This window comes from Onychomys torridus, chromosome X (assembly GCF_903995425.1).
Source record: "Onychomys torridus chromosome X, mOncTor1.1, whole genome shotgun sequence".
NCBI classification, from domain to species: domain Eukaryota; kingdom Metazoa; phylum Chordata; class Mammalia; order Rodentia; family Cricetidae; genus Onychomys; species Onychomys torridus.
In genome coordinates this window covers 13,294,622-13,318,971 of record NC_050466.1, presented here as the reverse complement: position 1 = coordinate 13,318,971, position 24,350 = coordinate 13,294,622, and the positions used below count along the sequence as shown (strand labels likewise).

General features: G+C 41.3%; 1 protein-coding gene across 2 annotated transcripts in view; it reads left to right on the top strand.

Moving 5' to 3' along the window:
• The first annotated feature begins 2,958 nt into the window (after positions 1-2,958).
• Syn1 (synapsin I) overlaps positions 2,959-24,350 on the top strand; it is a 49,207-nt gene continuing 27,815 nt past the window's right edge. Inside the window, exons 1-5 of one of the 2 annotated variants that reach the window (XM_036174185.1) lie at positions 2,959-3,525; positions 14,410-14,467; positions 14,568-14,659; positions 15,586-15,742; positions 16,570-16,659. In XM_036174185.1, coding sequence (XP_036030078.1) covers positions 3,149-3,525; positions 14,410-14,467; positions 14,568-14,659; positions 15,586-15,742; positions 16,570-16,659 — 774 coding nt within the window. In that variant the 5' untranslated portion in view covers positions 2,959-3,148. The remainder of the gene's footprint in view (positions 3,526-14,409; positions 14,468-14,567; positions 14,660-15,585; positions 15,743-16,569; positions 16,660-24,350) is intronic. The other variant, XM_036174184.1, reaches the window with a different exon arrangement.

Sequence of the window (24,350 nt, the reverse complement as noted above, 5' to 3'; positions counted from 1 at the left end):
TTCGAGAATTAGGGCTGTATTGGGTGTGTGGTTTGAGAGGTTATAACTCAATCAAAACTATGAGGGGTATGTGTGTACTTACACTAGGGTGGCATGGGTAGGTATATGTTATGGGCACAATACTGGCATGCTTAAGTTACTGCTAATGCACTAGAAATTATTCTTCGACTCTTCTGTATGCCTATTCCTGTTGGAGAAGATGGTATGGAGATTTGCCTCTGCCTTGAAGAGTTAAGACACACCAGGAGGAGTGGGAGGCAAATTCCTCTAAAAGACAATCTACAAAAGTTAATTTCTGAAAAAAGCCACCTAGGGAAAAGGATGGCACTAGGAAGCTACAAGTACTAAGAGTCTGTGTTTTCCAGGAAGAGCCACAGTTGAGGTGGCTGTGTGGAGCCCTGGTTTCAGGACCAGAGGAGCCAAAACAGTCCTGAAGACCTGCAACTGCTCCTGAGTCACCAGAGAGGCCACCACAAACCATGCTCTTTTTAAATTAGCAATAGAATTGCATATTTTAAAGCATTAGAAATACCCAATATGCAGGGAGTTCCTCATTTGAATTACTACACAGCATCCTGCAAGAGGATGAGAAAAGATTAGCCAAGCAAAGGCCTGGAGCACAGACTAAAACTGACTGGGAAGGAAGAGGGGGTAAAATGATGGCTTGGGAATATTGAACTTGGGGACTGTAGGAACCTAGCAGGAAAGGGTTGGGGAAAGGTTAGGTGGAAACATGGTTTCTGAAGATGAGATGGTCACAGACAGGTTTTGAGTACTAAATGGAAAGGCATTCATGATGGGACTACAGCACTTGCAAGGGCACAGAGATTATGCCTCTCCTCTGGTTACCCCTTTTACAGACCAACTCTCATGAAGATTAAGTCACTTTTCCAACCATATGGTGGAGGCTGGTCTTGAACCCAGCTGTGTGACTCCAGATCCCACACTATTACTGCCATGTTTAACAAACCATTGATTTAATGAATAAGGAATGAGCAAATGGCCAGGCATGGTAGTGCACACCAGGAATCTCCTTACTGGAGAGGCTGAGGCCAGCCTGTGCTACATAGCAAAGACCTGGTTTGAGAAGTCTTTCAGGCAAAAAACCCCAAATCTACTTGCATATCTCCTGCCAGGTTATCTGGTCCACTATCATTGTTCACTAGGGTCAATAGCATATCCAATCATTCTGGCCCTATCCCTTACTACAGTCCCACTCTATTTTGTTATGAACACACTGGCACTGACTGTTATATCTTCCTGCCACATATACTGATCACAGTGAACGTGACTCTTTGGGAATGATTTGAAGTTCGTGGATTCCCCTCATTTGCAAAGTGGAAATTATATTATCTTTCCATAGAATTGTTTGAGAGTAGGATAAGCCAGTGTACATATAAACAAATAACTATGGATTTATAATTTTGCTGTAGCCAGGATCTTGCAAGTTGACACAATGGTTTCTATGTCCTACCACTGTATGGATTACTGTCTTAGTCAATATTCTATTGCTGTGAAGAGGTACATGACCAAGGAAATTATCATAAGAAAAAAACACATTTAATTGTTTATAGTTTCAGAGGTGAGTCCATTATCATCATGGTGGGGAGCATGGTGGCAGGCACACAGGCTTGATGCTAGAAAAGTAGCTGAAAGCTACATGCTGATCTACAGGCATGTTCTACAGGGAGGGAGGGAGGGAGGGAGAGACTGGGCTGGGCATGGGCTTTTGAACCCTCAGAGCCCACCCCCAGTGACACACTTCCTCCAACAAAACCACACCTCCTAATCCTTTTAATCCTTTCAAATAGTGCCACTCCCTGATAACTGAACATTCAAATATATGAGCCTATGGGGGCTTATTCTTATTCAGACCACCACAATTACCTTACTCTTTCATATGAAAATATTCTTTGGCTTCCTCTCTGCAAAGTTCTTATATGTAGAAGAAGTCAGCAATGGACACTGATGACACTGGGTTTGGGCTAGGTCCAGAGCAGAAGAATGAGGACATGTAGACTAAACTTGCATCTGGGGAGGAGGCTAGATACACATCAGGGCTAGCTAGCACTGCAGGAAATGTTTCTGCATTGCATACCCAGGGTTTCCATGCTCATCTGGGAGCATGTGGTTTCTCTAGGTTGTTGAAACTCTCTGGGTGTTTGTGTGTCAATGTGTTGTCTGTGTGTATAATGCGTGCTCAATATGCTCATATGTGTTACCCTGGGCTTGTGTGTCTGTATGTATACCTAGATGCCTGTGTGCTCTATGATGTACATATACCCTGTATCTTTCCTTACTTTTTCTATGTGTGTTATTTTCCCTGTGTTTCTTTAGGTTCCCACTGCCAAGGGCAAGGATATGTACACTACCCAAGTGTCTACCTCTGCCTGTCTGGTGATGTTTACACCACCCCCATGCTCTTTTCTTTGCGAGACACTGTGGATGCAGGAGACAGGTCTCGCCAGGAACGCTGCAGTAAAGAGAATTTCTACTTTTATTGTCCCCTCTGAATGTTCCTCTACCTCCACTCGCACCCACAAAATGCCTTCAGTGAAAAATCAACACTGGAAACCAAGTATCTGGGGAGGGTAACTGTATGAGAGCAAGTGAGCCTAAGGATCAGAAAGAAGCAGCTAAATGGGATGAGGTCGTGGGGAGGAAGCTTCCTTACTAAGGGTCCGAACCCTCTGGACAAGAACCCCACCCCCACTCCCCAAATTGCGCATCCCCTATGCAAGGGGGGAGGGGAAGAAGATGCGGCGTGGCGCGTGCGCACTGTAGGATTCAGCACCGCGGACAGAGCCTTCGCCCCCGCTGCCGGCGCGCGCCACCACCTCCCCCAACACTGAGGGCGGGCTGACGTCACTCGCCAGCCCTCCCAAAACTCCCCTTCCCCGCTGCCTTGGTCGCGTCCGCGCCACCGAGGGTCCAGTTGGACCGCACCACGAGAGGCTCGAGATAGGGGGTTGCGGGCGCGACCATACGCGCTGCGGCGGCGGAGCCTCGGCGCTGCCTCAGTCTGCGGCGGGCAGCAGAGGAGTCACGTCGTGCCCGAGAGCGCCGCTGTGCTCCTGGGCCCTTTGCTCTCCGCCCCCGCGACCCACAGACCCACTGCCCCTTGGACCCTCTGCCCCAAACCGCCACCATGAACTACCTGCGGCGCCGCCTGTCGGACAGCAACTTCATGGCCAATCTGCCAAATGGGTACATGACAGACCTGCAGCGTCCGCAGCCGCCGCCGCCGCCGCCCTCGGCCGCCAGCCCTGGGGTCACGCCCGGCTCCGTGACCGCCACTGCCGAGAGGGCCTCCACAGCCGCGCCAGTGGCCTCTCCGGCAGCCCCTAGTCCCGGGTCCTCGGGGGGCGGTGGCTTCTTCTCGTCACTGTCCAACGCGGTCAAGCAGACCACAGCAGCCGCGGCCGCCACCTTCAGCGAGCAGGTGGGCGGCAGCTCTGGGGGTGCAGGCCGCGGGGGCGCCGCCGCCAGGGTGCTGCTGGTCATCGACGAGCCGCACACGGACTGGTAAGCTGCTGTTGCGCCTCCTCGAGGGCCTGGGTCCCCAGATGTTTCTACAGTGAATGCGCAATTATAGAGCGTCACCCAATTACTTCCTTTTAATGATTAAGCTCAACCCTTCCTTTACGCTCTGCTTTTATCTCCTCCAAACTAAAATGGGTACAAGGAGCAATTATCTGTTGCCTATACCTCTTCCCCAATCCTCATTCCCAAAAGCCTTTGGCTTCAATATATGCAGAAAGCCTTCAAAGGCCAAATGTGCCCTACCCAACTCTTGACGGGAAGGCCTCTTCCCTACTGAGTCTTGTAAGCATTTATTCAGTATTTGCAGAATACCTCACTGAAGAACTCTTCCCTTGGGGTCTTTGCCTTTAATGACTTCCATGAGCATGTTTTGAGAGCATGATTCACGCCCTGTTATTTTTGCCCTAAGGCCTCTCTCTAGTGGATCTTGTGAACATGTATCCAGTTGATGCTGTGTCCCACCCCAGAAGACCTCTTCAAAGACCTTTCAAACCTGTCTGTAAACATTAATTGAGTAGTGCCTGCTGTATATTTCACCCCAGTTTCTCATCACACACTTTGCCTCTAAAGGATCCTATGAACCTTGACTGAATGCCTTCTATGTATTCCAAGTCCAGGTGCATGCTCTGAAGGGTCCTTCTCTGAAGGGTCTAAGCTCTGAAGGGTGCTTTCTCCGAAGGATCTAAGAGGCGTTAAATGTTTGTCTTGTACCATCCCTAAACCCACCTCAAACTAATCATTTTCCAAGTGTGAATTCTGTGAGCATTTTCAAGCTTTCTGTGTGTGATTCACTGGCAGTCTCTCCTCAATGACCTTTTCCTATAATGAACCTAGAAGACTTTTATGGAGTGCTTCCTGAATCTCCTGTTCTCCAGACAGTTTTTCAAAGGCCTTTGGTGGATCCGTTCAGTACTGATCAGTTCCCCAAAATGTGAGCCCTGTCTAAAGGTTCTTTCCTTTAGTATATCCAGCAAGCATCTGTTGAGTGCCAGCTGTATATCCCACTCCCAAACCTTTATCCAATGCCTTTTCCTTTGGGGGCTTCCATCAGCATGTACTGAGCACCTTTTGCATGACCCAGCCAAAGGTCTTTTCACAAAGGTCTATGATAAGAGTTAATCCAGTATTCACATATCTAATAGTTGTTGTGGGCACCATTTGGGTCACTTTTGCCAAAGGCTTTTTCTTTCCATCCCTCCTTAGAGCATTTATGGAGCACCTGCTCTTCGCCTTCTCCACAAAAATCTTCCTTGCATGAAAGGAGAACTGTTCTTGCCTAGATCAAATTTCTGTACCCCCATTCCCCTTTCCATGGGACTTTTCCTCCAAGGATCCAGTGCATATTTTTCAAACAATTCTGCATTCATCCCAAGCTTTCCTCACCAAAGGTCATTTGTGAATAGTCAGTGAACACTGATTTCTTGTCCTCTCTGAGCTCCAGTCTGATGACCTTCCTCCAAAGATCCTTTCCTCCAGTGGCTCTCAGAAACATTTATTGAGATCTCCCGTGTGTTTATGCCTGCTCCTTAGCTACCTTTACCAGTAGTGGATGCAGTCGGCACCTATGCAGTACCTGCTGTATATAGAGAGTGCATTTCCCTTCATTATCCCTAGGAGAACCTGCCCCCAACCACAAAGCCTATCCTCCAAGCTTTCCTCCAATTAACCCAGAACCTGATATATATATATAAGAATTGCCCCTTTCCCATTCACTTTAGTACCCCCTAGGATTCTCTCTTCCCAACATTAAGCCCATACACCAAAAGACTGTTAGTCTATTTAAGCCAGTCAACACTTACTGAGAACCAACTATATGAGTCATCCCCAGTCTCCTCTTTCCAGGTCTCTGGAAGTTGCTGCCACTGCCTTAACAGCTCACTCTCCAGAGATCTGTTTCAGTTAAAATGTATTGAGTACCATCTGTTGACTAGTTTAATCATCCCTCCCTCAAAAGCCCTTAACATGCCATCTTTTCTATTTAAGCCCTTTAATCCATTCTACAGATAGTTATTGTATATTTTCTATGTAACAGAATGTGGGATGTATTTGGTAAGCACTTCTCTGTACTAGGAAGAACCCTCCCTCACCTCCCCTTTCTTCTAATACCAACCACTAGCTGAATTTCCTATAACTTTTCCTACTTATCCCCATAAGCATTTAATGTGCACATGTTGTGTACTTTGAAGAACACATTTCCCCACCTTAAAATCCAATTTCCCCCATTATTCTGACTAGATCCTGCCCCCATACACACACACACACACACACACACACACACACACACACACACACACACACACACACAATGTAGGCATCTCCTCAGCAGTCCTTCCCCTCACCCATCAATCCAGAAAGCACTGATCTCTTGTTGTATTCTGTTCAGGTAACCACATTCTCATCAGTGCAGCAAACTGTTCCACTTTTCCTCCAGCAACCCTTAAAATGTGTATTGAGCACAGTTCATGATTCCTTCACTATGAGCTGTCCCCCAGGGCACTGTCATTTTGGCTCCATTTGTTTTATTGAACTCGGCAAACATTAATGTGGCCTGTATACATATTGGTAGATGTTTCTTCTCTACTTCAACCCTACAGACAGATTATTTAATTGCTCCCCCCCCCAGTTTCTCAACTGAATGCTGGTGTCTATTCCCCTTTCTGTAATTGTAATCTAATGTCTTCTATTTTTCTTCTAATCTCCAGCAAACTTTTATTGAATACTTACTGAACTCAGCAAAAGACTAATCCCCTTCTCCTTCAGCATCCCAGAAGCCCCCATTCATTCCAACAGCTCCTTCAATCTTTTTCCGTTCGTCAATTTGGCAAATATTCATTTAGTGTCTGCTAGGTATGTAGTGACGTTGATAGAAGGAGAGAGCCTAAGTATACCAGGCTCAATGTGGGAACAGAGAAATTTCAGACTTGCAGAACCATGAAAGCTTTGAGGATTTCAGATTGGAATAAAAGGAGTTTTACAATTTTGTGATAAATGCATACCTATGGATAGCCTGGTGCCATCTCTTCAGTCTTCACCACCCTTCTTTCTTTCTGAGCCTCCATGCTTTGAAGTTGTATCCTCTAAGTTGAGAGGATTTAATTTTTTAATGTTTTGAGGCATGGTCTCCCTATGTAGCCCAGGCTGGCCTTGAACTTGTGATTCTGCTGCATCCACCTCATAAGAGCTAGGATTTATAGGCATATGCCACTATACTCTGCCCCATCTCTCCTTTTTAGAGATAATTTGGTCCAGTGTTTTTCAATCTGTGAGTCACCTATTGCCCATGACCAGCATTCCACTTTCTACACAAAGCAAGACAAATGAAAATAGAGAACAGAATATGTTTTACGTAAGCAATTATCTAATAAGTCCGTTATTCCAATAATATATACAATATATTATGTATACTATATATTGTATATGATATAGACTACATATTGCATGTGCCACATAATGACTCTATACTGTATAGTGCATCTACAAGTATAGGATTTTCTTCACAAAATGGAATAAAATAGAACAGGAAATACAAAACTGCATTGCATATAGTAATTATTTACCAAAACTTTTTTTGAGAGAGAGCCTTGCTATAACCCAGGCTGACTTTAAACTCATGATCTTCCTGTCTACATCTCCCAAGTGATGGACTACTAATATATAGGACTATGATCAGTTGAAACTTTAATTCCAATTATATATATATACTTATGCATATTCTACTAAACATTCTAGAGACATGTATGATATATTTTATGTGCTCTATATTATATAAGGCATATCTGAATCCTGTTTGTCATAAAACATATGGGTCTTATATAATGTGTGTGTGGTGTGTGTGTGTGTGTGTGTGTGTGTGTGTGTGTGTGTGTGTAGCATGAGTTATTATGTAAATATATATATAGTGAGTTATGTAAACTGTGTTTCTTATTGTGGCTTCTTTTCTTAGATAGACTTTCCTGGAGACCCTTCACCTTCAGCTAGCACCTCTGTTGGTCTCAGTGGCTTACTTGGTGGGTGATCCATTCATTCATTTTTGAAGGATCCCTGAGCCTGTGTCCCCACACCTGACTCAGACTCTGACTGCTTCCTTGTCTACTTACCATGAATGCTGAACAAGGAGTTCCAACAGTTGCCAAAGTGGATGGCCTAGGTGCCAAATCTGCTCCTTACTGCCCTCAGTGTGTACCAACAGCCCTACCTCCTCCTTCCTAGCAATCAATGTTACATTCTTCTGCTAGTGGCTTCTCTTTATTTATCAAAAGAAACCTGATGTGCCCAGATGGTGATCATAGCTTAGAGTTTAATGGGATTCTTGCTATATCCCCTGATAGTAGTATCCCCCTCTTGGAGAACCAGGACCTCTAACCTTGCAGAAACCTGAAGGAACAGAAAGCACAGATTCTAAAAGTGGATCACTGGGATTAATGGTAAGCTGGGCTATTTCCATTGTGACCTCTGACTTACCAGATTCATGTGCTCTACCTATTAGAAGAACAGCATATAGAATGGTCATGAACTGAGGGTTTGCACTGCCTTTAGGAAGGTAATACCCATTCTTGCATGGTGTCATCTCCAAAATGAGGTCATACCTATGGCTTCATTCTCTCAGGCCAGCAGCCTCTGGGTGGTGTGTTATGAAGCCTCACTGGTTGATTCCATAGACTGGTCATAGACCACTTTTGCACTTCTTTGCCATGTGTGCTTTGGTTTGCTACAGTGTTATATGGGATCCCATGCTTCTGAGAATCAAGTATTGTTTAAACCTCTGTACAACTATGCTTGCTAGTCTTAGTCAGAAAATGAAAAGGCAAACCACACATGAAAATTACTATTCAAAATGGATCAGCATTCTTCCAACATAGAAGAAGCCCAATGCAGTCAGCTTGTCCCAAGTGGCTGGTTATTCTTGAAGTATGGTGTCATATCAAAGATTCAATGTTGATCTCTCTTTTGGAAATTGGAAACTCCACACATAGCTTTTATCTCTGCTGCTATTGCCATTTCATTTGTGCGCCCATTTGCTAGCACTGGGATGGTTCATTAAAGGCTGGCTGACATCATCTGGCTGACTCATCCTATCTACTTGGTTGCCTAGTACCACTACCATGGTGGATGAAGCCTAGTGGGTGTTAGCACACAGTACAAAGATCTTCACTCCTCCCTTTTTGCCCACTCCCATATGTTCATGCACAGTGCAGTACCTCATATCTCCTTGTCAAGATCTTCCAGTCATTTTCTTTCCTAGCCCCTGAACAACCAGACAAGCTACTCAACATTGTCAATAAATATCTGAATTTATTATGTGGTGGGTGTGGCCTCACTCCGCTCATAATGAGCTGTTTTAGATACATAGTCACTTGGTATCCTATGGTCAAGCATTCTATCTTTATCAGAGAGAAATTCTGCAATGGAATCTGTTTTTCAGCCAGCATATAATTTAGTCAGGCATGGTGGGTAGCACTTTCCTGCAATCTGAGATCAGGGAGCTAAGGTATAAGGATCCATAGTTTGATGCCAGCCTGGGCTACATAGCAAGTCTCAAAACAGATGGGGCTACATAGTAAAACCCTAACTCAAATACAACAACCACAAAGGTATCTAAGCCCCTACTGCAGATGACATTTCCTAGCTCCAGAACCCCAAGAGTCTCATACTTAGGCTTGTCATAGCCTCCACACTGCATCCATCTCCACTACTGACACCCCTGGTATTAGAGGACTTGCCAGGTCAAATGGGTTAAGTTGCAGGATTGTTTGTATCATATCCTGAATCTGCCACAGAGCCCTCTTATGCTACTCAGAGCTGACACCTTCACATGTCACCTGAAACATGGGTCCAGATGTAAAATATGATATTTCCAGAACTTGAAAGAAGTCTGCCTTCTGTTTTAACAGTAGAGGGCATGAAATGCAAAGCTTTGCTTTATTCAGTGGAAGTGTTGTCTTGGTATGTTTTGGTCACTGGGTCCCTAAAAATATTGCTAATGTGATAGGTTCCTGGGTCTTTGAATAGTTTCTCTCCTACCCTCTCAAGCTCATGAGAGACATGGTCTTACTATGTAACCTAGAACAACCTGGAACTCACTAGGTAGCCTAGGCTGGCCTCAAATTCATGATCCTTCTGCTTTAGGCCTCTGAGTGCTGTGCTACCATCCCTACATTAGATCACATGTGTCTTATCAAAGCAATATGCTAATCATCTCTTATTCATCTTGCATAATCAGTATGATGTAACTGATATAATGGTCCATTCTGTGGGATGTCCAGATGGTCCAGATTCCTTTAGACTATATTATAGTGTAGGTTGAGAGAAAGAAAATAGCCCTATGGAAAAACCATCAACAAATATTGTCAGAGCCATGTGAACTGTTTCTGGTCCTCTTTTCTAATCAGAATTGAAGAAGTACATTTGCCAAATTGATGGCTGCCTGTCATACCTGATACAATATTAATCTATAATAATGATAACATGTCCAGTATGGTAGCTGCAAACAGAGGTACTAATTAGTGACATTTGCAGCAGTCAACAAGAATTCTCTGTATCTGTCCAGTCTCCTCAGAGACACAACTGGTTAATGCAATGGAGATATGATGAGACAAGTGCCCATGCAGTCTTTCCAGATCTTTCTGACTAGCCCCATTTTCTACCATCTCCTCCAGAATGCATACAAATTGCTTTCAATTTACTGTTGTTTTGTTCTGGTTTCTTTTCTAGTGTGGGGGTTGAAATCCAGAACCCCATGCATATTAGGCAAGTGTTCTGCCACTGAGCTATACACCCAGCCCTGATTTACTGCTTTGGTAGGGGAATGAAGGTGCCATATCAGAAGCTTCTCTTTGGACTTCTCCTCTGCAATAACTGTTATCCCACTGGGGTCAGTCATGGAAATGAACATTAAGGCGTCTCTGGGTCTAGTTATTGGTCAGTTTTCCAGGGTAGTAATTTGGAGTGGACCTGAGCAGAATAGGCATTGACAAAGGTACGTGCTTCATTCAAGACCTTTTGCATTGTTCCCATCAGAGGGAAAGTTTCTATGTAGTAATAGTGAGTAGACTGCTTCTGCTGGTATAGTGGGTTCAGGCAGATCTTGTAAGTTCAGGATGTTTAACTGCATCTATCCATGTATCCTTGTCCCACACCTTAGGGTACCACTCCTGTCCTGTCCACTATACTTAAATCCTGAGCCTGGTCCTCCCGTCTGTTTGCTCTCTGACTGCAGGTTAAGGTTTCTTTAAAAAGAGCCAGGGGCATCCTCTGCCTTTCATAGTTTGCCTTGAATTGGTAGTTATTCACTGTCAATATATCAGATCTGTCTGCAGTTAACCAGTGCCATTTAACAAACAGTTACTCCAATCTGGTTGCCATTTCCCTCACATCTGGCAAATGTCAAGGATATTTCACCAGCTGCTTCACTTTCCTCCACCAGATTCCTATTTTTTGTTTGTTTGTTTTTTTCAAGACAAGGTTTCTCTGTATAGCTTTAGAACCTGGAACTCGCTTTGTAGACTAGGCTGGCTTCGAACTCACAGAGATCCGTCTCCCTCTGCCTCCTGAATGCTGGGATTAAAGGCGTGCGCCACCACTGCCTGGCATCCTATTGCAATCCACCATCTGGAAAAGTCATTGCTGCTCCCAAACACCAGTGGCCCATTGTGTCACTCTTCATCACTCAAGAAAAAATACCACATTTCATCTTTTGCCATTGTGACCTCCAATGTCATTGGACCTGCCACATAATATGGCATTCTCCTTGCAATACAAACTGGGCCTGCTACAGAGGAATTTATATGGCTGCAGTGTATTATAGGCTATCTGTACTACATCTCCTGCCACTCAGGGTGCTCACTTCCAACAGGGTGCTGGATGACCCAGCTACAGAATCATGTTAAGAGTCTTCTTCTGTACTTTGACTCCTACATATGGCCCAGTGTTATAGGTTAACTTTCTGGAACAGACTCAAGAGGCAGAGATTTTCATGCAGAAGGCCTACTGGGTATGTCTTTTGCACCAACACTGTAAAGAGTATATAAGGTTGAGCAGAGAAGAGGCTAGGCCATCATCAGGTCAGAGGCCTCAGCTGTTCCTAGAAGGTGTAGAGACATCCCTTCAGAGTCAGCCTAGAATGAGGCAAAGAGTCTAGCCTTCTGTCGTAGTTAGAGTTATCATTGCTATGATGAAACACAATGACTAAAAGCAAGTTGGAAAGGAAGGGGTTTACTTGGCTTACATTTCCATATTGTAGTCCATCACTGAAAGAAGTCAGGGCAGGAATTCAAAAGGGGCAGGCCATGAAGGAGTGCTGGGTAGCTGGCTAGCTCCCTGTAGCTTGTTTGGCCTTCTTCCTATTTTTTTTTAACTTTTCAGAGTTTTTTTTAATAATCAAATGCAGAGGTCTAGTTCATTTCAGCTCCTTCACTGCTACACCAGGGGTTCAAGCTTCTCTGCCTTCTCATTGTCTGTGATGACCAGGGTGTAAAGGTATCTGCGACAGTAAACCTTGAACTTCACATTGTCATCATCATCATTCTTTTTTGCTTGTTTATTTTATTTATTTATTTTTTGAGACAGGGTATCTCTGTGTAACAGCACTGGATGTCCTGGAACTCACTTTGTAGATGAAGTTGGCCTCAAACTCACAGACATCCTCCTGCCTCTACCTCCCAAGTGCTGGAATTAAAGGCGTATGCCACTGCCAGGTCTCCTTGTTCTTCTTGATCTTGATGGATTTTTCATGCTTCTGCTGGGCTGTGAGCAGAAAGTTCTTGATTTCCTCAATTTTCCAAGGTGTAGGGACAGGCACTCGGCATTGTTGACCATGCTCAAAAAACGTGGCAGAACAAAAGAGTACACAAAAACTAGCCTGCTTTCTTATAGAACCCAGGACAACTAGCTCCAGGATAGCACCATCAACACTGGGCTGGGCCATCCTATACCAATCATTAATTAAGAAAATGCAGGGTTGGGGATTTAGGTGCAAGGTCCTGGGTTCGATCCTCAGCTCCAGTAGAAAGGAAGGAAGGAAGGAAGGAAGGAAGGAAGGAAGGAAGGAAGGAAGGAAGGAAGGAAGGAAGGAAAGGAAAGGAAAGGAAAGAAAGAAAGAAAGAAAGAAAGAAAGAAAGAAAGAAAGAAAGAAAGAAAGAAAGAAAGAAAGAAATGCCCTACAGGTTTGCCTACAGCCCAATCTTATGGAGATATTTTCTCATTTGAAGCTCCCTCCTCTCTGATGACTTTAGCTAGTGTCAAGTTGACATAAAATATCCAGCGCACCTTCATACCCAGAAATAGGTCAGGGTCTAAGCTCAAGAAATTAAGTGTTGCTGAGCATAGTGACTCCCACCTTTAATCCAAGCACTTGGGAGGCAGAGGCAGGCATATCTCTATGAGTTCAAGGTCAGCCTGGTCTACAAAGCAAGTTTCAGGCCATCCAGGGCTACACAGTGAGAGAGAGAGAGAGATCTTGTCTCAAAAAAAAGGAAGAGAGGGAGGGAGGGAGGGAGGAAATTGGGTGTCACCTTGGCCAAGGCAGTTGCCTGTAGCAGAAGACAATTCTCAATGGAGACAAAGCCATAATCTGTCAAAGGGACCAAGACTTTTTGGCTCCAAACAGGAGCTTGAGCAGAAACTACAGTAGCTACACTTATTGTCAAAAAACAAACAAACAAACAAACTGAGACAGACACAGAGAGAGAAAGAGACACAGATGGAGGGGGACAGAAAGTTCAAAAGAAAGAGACAATATACAGAGAAAAAGGAAAAAGAAACAGCTGTTCTTGAGTCCTTCATACTAGTGAAGCCAACAGAACCCACTTGTGTAGTGTAAATGTGTCAGAGTTGCTGACTGTGTACATGCTAGTGACCAAGTGTCCCTAGGAGTGTCTCTTCCTTTCAACCCCCTTCCATGAAAATCCTGACTGAAGCTTCTGTGAAAAAGCCTATCTGGTGGGGGTGGAGCATGCCAGCGGATCTCTGGGAGTTCAAGGCCAGCCTGGTCTACAGAGTGAGTTCCAGGACAGCCAGGGCTGCACAGAGAAACCCTGCCTCAAAAAACCAAAACCAAAAAGAAAAAAGAAAAAAAAGAAGCCTGTCTGGTAGAAATCCTGAGCTTGGGAGAGGAGGCTGCTGGAAGCTGAGCTTAGCTGGGGTGGGGCTAGAGACAATGACACAGCAATTTGTGATGTGCCTACTGCTGCTGCTCCTACTTATCTTCTTGAGGCTTCCTCTCATCCTCAGCTGCATTCCTCCCTTCCCCGTCATTGCTGGCTATAGCTTCTTTACAACCAGCCGAAGACTGCACCCCCAATTGGCTGCTCCTGTTCAGATGCAAATGTCCACCCATAGCTGTGAGGTCCCCCACAGCAGATGACACCCATGATCAAGGTGCTGCTTCATGGTAAAGGAGAGAACAGAGAGACATTTTGGGCCCCTGATGACACAAGTACCAAGAACCACACAGGCACTGAAACATAACACGCCACAGGCACATCATGTACTTATACTCTCTTAGGTTTTTGGCCGTTTACAGACCTCCATGCATTCGAAGTGACCTAGCACCATTCATTTTCCAAAGCTTTTTACTGGAACATTTAGAATAGTAATGTCATGAGATATCATATTTTGGGACATACCTGCCCTCTATAGTTTAAGAAAACAGCTAACAATGTCTTTTATATACTTCCACAAGATTACAATAGACTTTATTCTTCACAAAATATTGTCAATTAATTTTTGCAAACTATTACAATTTTAAAGTATTATGTGTTTTCTGTACCAGCACTGAAGGGGGAAAGGGTTGAAGGGACCAACCTAGATGTGGTCTTCATGTCTGAGATCCAAACATTGATAGATGTGCCCTTCTGTATTTCTCTCCAGGGCAAAATACTTCAAAGGGAAGAAGATCCATGGAGAAATTGACATTAAAGTAGAGCAAGTAAGTTGAGCCGATGGGCTTGAAACTCCATCGTCTGGGACTCACTTACATGATGTGGGCAAATCATTGATTTTTTTTTTTTATTTTTTGTCTTTTTCAGGCTGAATTCTCTGATCTCAATCTTGTGGCTCATGCCAATGGTGGGTTCTCTGTGGACATGGAAGTTCTTCGGAATGGGGTCAAAGTTGTGAGGTAAGTATGAAAAAGGAACACTGGTGTTGTGGTAAAAAGTATAAAGGACTCCCTTATAACTGAGGGAGAGTCATTTAACTCCCTATGCATCTTCAGTGAGCAAAATCTTGGGTGCACCCTATAGTGGTGGGGAAGTCTAAATAGCCAAGGATCCTAGCAGGCCACAAGGAAACTTTTCAATTATTCATTCAACAAACATTTGTTAAACATCTACTTCATGCTAGGTACCATCCTCAGCACTTGACACCAACAGATATTTATTTAGCACCTACTGTATGCCAAGAGCTCTTCTACATGCTGAGTGACCTAATGGTGAACAAAACAAAACAACCCCCCAAAAAATATAAAATCCTTTTGCCCTTAACTTGTTCTATAAACAAATAATAAGAAAATGTAAAATCAAAAAGCAAAGTCCAGAACAGTAAAGCAGATGTAGGGCTTTTTGGAACATAATGGGGTTTGCAGTTTGAATAGGGTGGCCAGGCAACATAAGAAACGGTTGAGAACATCCTGAAGAAGGTGAAGGGGAGATCCCTGTAGGTTTGCTGGGTGGAATATTGGGGACAAAGGTAAGAGCTCACAGCCCTGAGGCTGCAGTCTATTCTGAGGAGCATACTAGGAAGACAACTGGGAGTCTGAGAGACTATGACCAGGGAGATGACAGAGCTCAATGGGTAGAGTTGCAACATGACCTTCAGCAGATAGGAAAGTCTGAAAAGGAATCAATCACCAGATGGGGAAAGGGTGGAAATGATACTCCAGGCAGAAGGATCAGCTTGTGCATATGTGCAGAGGGAAGAAAACACTTTGCAATTTCCAGAAGCTATGAATACTTAAAAATTCAATAGAGTAGTAGGGAACTTGAAGGCTGGTGGGGGAGCCCCATACACACACACTCAACATTCCTATCCCTGCCCCTAACCCAGGTCTCTGAAGCCAGACTTTGTGCTGATCCGCCAGCATGCCTTCAGCATGGCACGCAATGGAGACTACCGCAGTTTGGTCATTGGACTGCAGTACGCTGGAATCCCCAGTGTTAACTCTTTGCATTCTGTCTACAACTTCTGTGACAAACCCTGGGTGGTAAGTTACAAGAAGAGTGCTACTAGAGATGAAATTGCTCATATGTACATGTGGAAATCTGGAGCCACTCTCTTTGGGGAAGTGAATATATTTAAAAGCTTAATATGTGAGTTAGCTTTACATCACTATAACAAATACCTGAGATAATCAACTCACAAAAAGAAGTGGTTTATTTTAGCTCAGTTTTCAACGTTTCAATCCATGATATGTTGGCCCTGTTGCTTTGGGCTTGCAGAAAGACAGGGTATCATGGTGGAAGTGCACAGTGGAACAAAGCTACCTCTCTTGTGGCCTAGAAATAAAACACAAAGAGAGAGAAAGAGGAAGAAACCGGGGAGTTATAATTCCCTTTAAGAGTACCCCCACAATGGGGCTGGAGAGATGGCTCAGAGGTTAAGAGCACTGACTGCTCTTCCAGAGGTCCTGAGTTCAATTCCCAGCAACCACATGGTGGCTCACAACCATCTGTAAGGAGATCTGGCACCCTCTTCTGTGTACATAATAAATAAATAAATCTTTTTTTTTTTAAGAGTACCCCACAACAACAACCTAAAACATCTTAGGTCACACCTCTTAAAGTTTCCACACCCCCACAACAGTACCCCTCTAGGGAACAAAATTTTTTTTTCTGGAGCTGAGGACCGAACCCAGGGCCTTTCACTTGCTAGGCAAGCGCTCTACCACTGAGTAAATCCCCAACCCCGGGAACAAATTTTTAACACATGAGCCTTGAGGACATTCCAGATCTAAACTAGCACTTGGGGTCCCAGCTTAGATACTCCCCTGAGGTAAGAAACCTACTGATCCATGTCTCCTGGTTCTCATAGTTTGCCCAGATGGTTCGACTACACAAGAAGCTTGGAACAGAGGAATTCCCTCTGATTGATCAGACTTTCTACCCCAATCACAAAGAGATGGTAAGCCTGGGAGAATAGAGTGGGAAAGAGAACTATTGCAATATTACCAATGGCTGTATTGGTAGTATGATATCTGAGTGTTACAGGTAGAAACTTTAGAGCAGTGGTTCTCAACCTGTGTGACCCCCTTTTGGAATTACCTATCAGATATCCTTCATATCAGATATTTACGTTGCAATTCATAACAGTAGCAAAATTAAAGTTATGAAATAGCAACAAAATAATTTTGTGGTGGGGGGGTCACCACAACATGAGGAACTGTATTAAAGGGTCACAGCATTAGGAAGGTTGAGAACCACTGGTGTAGAAGAATGAAGTTGCTTTGTGATAAAGTCTAGTATACAAGTTGAGTAGCCTTTGTCCAAAATGCTGAGAAATCATAAATGCTTCATATTTCATATTTTTTGGATTATGAAATATTTGTGTTTGTATAAAGTATTTTGAGTATTGGACTCAAGTCCAAAGTTTATTTTTATTTTATATGTGTGTGCTTTGCCTGTATGTGTGTCTGTGCACCACATTCGTGCAGTGCCCACAGAGGCCCGGAGAAGGGTGTCAAATCCCCTGAAACTGGAGTTACAAACAGTTATGAGCTGCCATATGGGTGGTAGAAACTGAACATCAGTCCTCTGTAAGAGTTCTATTTTTTCTTTTTTTAATTAATTTTGAGATTTATTTATTTTTATTTTGTGTGTGTGTGTTTTTTTAAGATTTATTTATTTATTATGTATACAGCATGTATGACTACAGGCCAGAAGAGGGCACCAGATCTCCTTACAGATGGTTGTGAGCCACCATTTGGTTGCTGGGAATTGAACTCAGGACCTCTGGAAGAGCAGTCAGTGCTCTTAACCTCTGAGCCATCTCTCCAGCCCTATTTTTTTTCTTTTTCAGTTTTTCCGAGACAGGGTTTTCTCTGTGTAGTTTTGGTGTCTGTCCTGGATCTCACTCTGTTGACTAGGCTGGCCTCAAACTCACAGAGATCCACCTGGCTCTGCCTCCCGAGTGCTGGGTTTAAAGGCGTGTGCCAACAGCACCCGGCCTCTGTAAGAGTTCTTAATCCTTAAGCCATCTTTCCAGCCTGGGACCTGTTAATCCTGAGATTTGCAAGAGAAAAACTAATTCCACAATTCTGAGCCAAATTTGAAGCAAGATTTAATTAAATACTACCAAGGATGGACTTTGGTCAGGACCATCCTCTGGAATTCCAGCTGAGTAGCTACAAGACATATGTTGTAGGGGCTATTTAAAGACAAACCTATATGGCCACTGTATTTTCCCATGTGCTTTGGCTGTTATTTTCCATGAACTACAGCTCCCATCATCCTGGGAAGTTACCTATTCTTTAGGCAGGTGGGGCTTACAGGTTAACTTTAACTTTGGGTCTTAGAGACCCAAATCTAAACATGAAATTAAAATGTTTCACATACACCTTATTCACATAACTCAGTTACTCTTATACAGTATTTTTAGTAAGCTTGTGTTTTGATTGCTGCTTGTCACATGAGGTCACATGTAGAACATGACACTTGTGGAATATATGGTGGCACTCAAAAGATTTCAGAATTAGGAACATTTCAGATTTGAGATTTTTAATGAAGGGTGTTCAACCGAGACCACAAATTTCCTAAAGTTACAAGTAATAATTATTGATCCTAATATTTATTAAATCTTATTTTTATGTTGTTCACTCTTATTAGTATTAAATATGTATTTCTAGTGTGAATTAGCAGAATTAACATAATGAATCAGATTGCATTCTATGTAGAAATCAAATAATTGTTATTAACATTATGAACTATTCCTCCTGATAGAAATTTTACCCATATTTCAAACTAGAATTGCCAATAAAAATTTTCAATAGCAGTATTATAAATTATTTGCCAATAGAAATGAATAATTGTTTATTATCATAAAATATAATCACTATTAATATAAATTAGCATTAATAGTAAAAATTATTGTAATTGATATACATTGTAGGTACCAATATTATAAATTAAATTAGAATTTTTATTAGAAATCAAATAATCAGCCAGATGTGATGGTATGGGTCTATGGTCCCAGCACTTAGGAGGCAGAGGCAGGAGGATTATGAGTTTGAGGCCAGCCTGGCTGCATAGAAACCAAATAATCATTGCTAGCATCATCAAAGAGTATATGTAACTGTATCACAAATTATGCTTGCATTATTAGTGTCTGCAACTATGCTTACAAATTAGACGTGTCTGTTTTGAAATATATTCAAATAGAAATTATCATTACTAATATTTGATATAACAACTAATACTATAATTTGCTGCAATTATAACAAACTAAGGTTATCAATATATGTGATTAGTATTTATACTGAGAAGAAATCAAATTGTTAATATTTCATTGGCTATTATAGTTATTGATATTTACATTATGGTTGCTATAAATTGTAAGTACTGTGGTTATGAGTCAAATTTTCATTACAAATAGAAATTGAATTGTTGTTAGTAATTCCATCAGTGTTTAGAATTAATTGCTAATATTTCCCAATGCTACAAGTTGTATTTACTTACATAAATAAACATTATCAATTTTATGACTTAAATTATAATTAAATATTAGTGGTAATCTAGCATTATTGAATTTATTACTAATATTGCAAGTAGTATGGTTGCTCATATAAATTAACAGTGTATGAATTAAGTTTATTTACAGATTAAACCATTAGGTGCTTGTTGTTGTTGTTGGATTTTTGTTGTTCTTTGGTTTTTCAAGACAGGGTTTCTCTGTGTAACAGCCCTGGCTGTCCTAGAACTCTCTTTATAGACCAGACTGACCTCAAACTCACAAGAGATCCACCTGCCTTTGCCTCCTGAGTGCTGGGTCTAAAGGTATGCTCCACCATGCCCGGCCAAACCATTAGTTTTAAGGAAATACATTTTTTTTTTATCACCACTATTATTTATTCCACATTCTTTGAGATCCGGTTCAGTAAAAGGCCATTATGAGCATGGACTCCATAGCTGAAATTTCTGTATGGAAATCCTAGCACTACAACTTATCTACTAACACAAGAAATTTGATTTAAGTTCCATGCACTCCAGTTTATCCATCAGTAAAATGCAGGTAATAATATTTCTTATATCATAGAGTTGGTGTGAGAATTAAATTGCTTAATAAATGTAAAATGGTTAAACATCAGCATCTGGCATATCTTATCTGCTCATTGTGTTGGTAGAAGTTCTTTTTTCTATTCCTAGGTGATTGTTCTTATCATGAAAGGGTATTGGACTTCATCAAATGCTTTTGATGATTTATTGACATGATCATGAGGTTTTTGCCCTTTATTACATGAATATACTATATTATATTAATTGATTGTCATGTAAGTTGATAGCTTCATAAATATGTTTATGGTGTGTCTGGGCATTAAAAAGTGCATTACTGGGCTAAAGCTCACTTAGTCATAATGTAAATCCATTGTGGAATTCAGATAGTATATTGTTAAAGATTATTATGTCTCTGTTTGCAAGGAATACTAACCTACTATTTTCTTTTCTAATGTAGTTTGGGTATCTGGATACTATTGTTCTCATAGAAAGAACCTGACAGTATTCTATTCTCTTCTTTTTTGGGGAGAAATTGGTGTTTCTTCTGTAAATATATATTTGGTGGAATTCATCAGGAAGGCATTTAGTATAAGGCATTTTTTTCTGTATTTGATATTATTATACTGGAGTATATAAGGCCATTTTCATGTAAGTATATATTGTACTTTGAGCAACACCCACCCCATAGCTGGCTACCCTTCCCTTTCACTTTTCTCCCCCTTCCACTAGTTCCCCCAGACAATTTTGATTCTATTTTCATGTCATTTGTATAGATGCAATTTTATGCGTCTATAAAAAAAATCTAGGACCAACAGAGAAAGCATATGATAATTGTCTTTCAGAAACTGACTTAATTCACTTAATATGATTATCTCCAGTTACATCTATTTTCCTGCAGATGACATAACTTCATTTTCCTTTATGGCTGAAAAAGATTCATTTTGTGTATAACCACATTTTCTTTATATGCCCCTGTTGAGGGATACCTGTATTGGTTCCATAGTTTAGCTATTGTGAAAAGTGCTGTGATGAAAATTGATGAAAAATGCATTTGGGTAAATATATAGGCATGATGTAGATAGGTCTGTTTCAGTTTTCTGAGACTTTAACATAAGATCCAAAACTCTAAAACTGATAGAAAAAGTAGAAAGAAAATGCTTCATGTTATTGGCATAGACAAGCACTTTCTAAATAGGACTCTAGTCATTCAAGAAGTTAAGGCCAACAATTGACAAATAGAACTTCATGAGGAAACAGTTAATCAAGACAGCCTTCAGAATAGGAGGAAATCCTTACTAGCTGACAAAGGATTGATATGTACAATATACAAGGAACTCAGTAATCTAAATAGCAAAAACTCAACTCAATCAGTAGAGAGGTTAATAAAATAAGTAGACAGTTCTCAAAAGATAAAGTAAAAAAAAAAAAATAAAAAATAAAAAAACAAAAAAAACACCAATAAACATGAAAAATAATTAACATTACTGGCCACCAGAAAAATGCAAATTAAAAATACATTGACATTCCATCCACCCTAATCATAATGTTAGTCATCAAAGAAACAAATAGCTGTTATTAGCGTGTGTTATTTGTTACATCTTCTTGATGAACTGATCATATTATAAAATACACTTATCTCTAGTGAAATTTTGTTTCAAAGTCTGTTTTATCTGATATTTGTATAGCCATTCCAGCTCTCTTTTTGTTATTATTTACATGGTAATTTTTCCCATCAACCTATGTTCTTCCTATTTTTGTATGTAAACATAAAAATGTCAGCCCAGGACCCACACAGCAGAAGGAGAGAATCAACTCACACGAGTTGTAACTTGATCTCCACATGGTGGATTGTAACATGGGTGCATATGTGGATACACGCACACAATAAATAAATGTAATAAAGGATTTTTTTTGTTTTATTTTATAAGAGTGCTATCCAGCTGGACCAGGTGGTGCATACCTTTAGTCCCAGCACTCAGGAAGCAGGGGCAGGAGTAGCTTTGTGAATCTGAGGCTAGCCTAGATAACATAGCTCTAGTACAGTCAGGACTACATAGAGAGACTCTATCATTCATTCACAAATAAATAAATGCAACAAGAATGCTGTCCATACACAAAAAATTAAAAATAAATAAATAGATGAAAAAAAGGTGTCTCTTGTAGATAGCATATAATTAGGTCATGTTTTCCATCCATGATGCCTTTTTTAGAAAGATTTTTTTTTAATTTTATACACATGAGTATTTGCCTGCATGTGTAATGGCTGCCATGTGGGTGCTAGAAATTGAACTTAAGTCCTCTGCAAGAGAGCAGCAAGTGCTCTTATCTGCTGAGCCATCTCTTCATCTCCATTCTGCCTTTAAATGAAGTATTTAATTTATTTTCATTTAATGTAATTACTAGTAAGTTAGAATTTATGTTTACAATTTTTTCCTTCTTTTATTTCTTTTTTTCTTTAAGACAGTGTCTCACTTTACAGTCCAGGATGGCCTTGACCTCACAATGTAAATCAGACAGGTCTTAAATATAATCCTTCTGCCTTAACCCCCTAAGATTAAAGGCATATTCTACCACACCAAGATAAATATGGGTGCTTTTGGTGGTACTAGGATTTGGACCCGTGGCCTTATGCATGCTATGTCAGTGTTTACCACTGAGATATTCTCCTGTCCCCTTCTTTTATTCTTTTTTGTTTCATTTTTGAGACAGGGTTTTTCTGTGTAATTCTGGCTGTCCTGGAACTCACTCTGTGGACCAGGCTGGCCTCGAACTCACAGAGATTGGCCTGCCTCTGCCTCCTGAGGGCTGGGATTAAAGGTGTGTGCCACCACAGCCCAGCTCTTCTTTTATTCTTATGTTAGCAATTTTGAATTCTTTTTCAGTATTTGCATTTTCAAACATATAGTTATCTGTTAATAATTTTTATGTTCCATGTTGTCTTGAAAAGCACTTTAATTATCCTGTTTCTTTCCTGTTAAAAAAAAATTGCTTTTATGTGTAGCATGCACAAGACCCTGGGTTCAATCCTTAGATAGATAGATAAATAAATAAATAAATAAATAAATAAATAAATAAATAAATTTTCGTGTTTTCCCCAAGGATTATAATTTGTTTAACTCTAATTGGAATTAATTTCAGTAGCACATTTTTTCCTCTGTATATTTTTATAGCTTTATTCTCATGTTCCTTTGTGCTATTATTGGCATACAAATAACAATCTTTATCAATTGTGTGCCAAAGACTATAATGTAATTATATCTTATATAGTTGCCTTTTAATTCAGGGAAGAAAAAAGTATATCAAGCCAAAGCATTAATACCATTATTTGTATTTACCTGTAGAGCAGGCTGGGTGGAACATGCCTGGAATCCCAACATTTGGAGATAGAGGTAGTAGGGTCAGGAGTTCAAGGCCAGCCTCAGCCACCTAGAGTTCAAAGGGCTACTAGAGACTATCTCAAAAAATACGGGATTGGGGATTTAGCTCAGTGGTAGACCGCTTGCCTAGCAAGCGTAAGGCCCAGGGTTCGATCCTCAGCTCCGGAAAAAAAAATACATACATACATCTATATGCATATATGCATATGTAAAACACCTGCGTGGTTACCATAACAGTTGTTCTTTATTTCTTTAATGAAGATTCAAGTTACTAGAGTGTCATTTCATTCTAAGTTTTTGTTTTGTTTTGGTTTGGTTTGGTTTTTTGGTTTTTCTAGACAGGGTTTCTCTTCTGTGTAACCCTGGCTATCCTGGAACTTGCTCTGTAGACCAGGCTGGCCTTGAAGTCACAGAAATCTGCCTGCCTCTGCCTCCTGAGTGCTGGTCTTAAAGGTGTTTGCCACCACTGCCCAACCAAGAACTGTTTCGTTTTTGTTTTTTGGTTTTTGGTTTTTTTTAATGGAAAAAAATACATACTGTTGTGCCCAGGTCACAAGACCCCCAAGCAAGACCACCAAAGAGCCAATATCCGATGCAAGCACACAGAGGTTTCTTTAATAACAAAACAAGCAAGCCCCAATGTCCAACATCCGACACAGTGGCTAGAGGAGAACGGGCCCAAGCACTCACTTTAAGGGGTTTATATAGGAAAGGTTTACATTACATGCAGCTTGGGATTGGACAAGGGGGCTGGGGGTGAGGTAGTTCTTTGAAGTTACTGGCTGAACTATAAGCATGAGGTTACTGATGGCTAACAGGATTCAGGGTATCTACAGAGAATTTATGAATTTTTTTACTCCCTATGTCCTGCTTTTGCTAAACCGAGGATATATATACATTCAGATTTATTGTTCTAGTCCTACTCTCCCACAAGTTAAATTTCTGGTCAGTTGAGTCCATTACTCCCCATATCTTGTTTTACCAAGTCCAGGATATATAGATTTATTGTTTCAGCATTATCTTCCTTCCTATGAGTTCAATTTCTGGTCAGTCCTAAAACTGCTGGTCAGCAAATTCCTTTAGAGGAGAAGGGGGTCTCTCAAGATGGCTACTGATTTTTCCCTTTCAATACATACATGTATATATTTAAAAATCACTGCTCTATAGACTTTGTGTAGTAAGTCCAGCATCTCAGCTTAAGTAGAAATGTTAAATGACTGTCACTGTT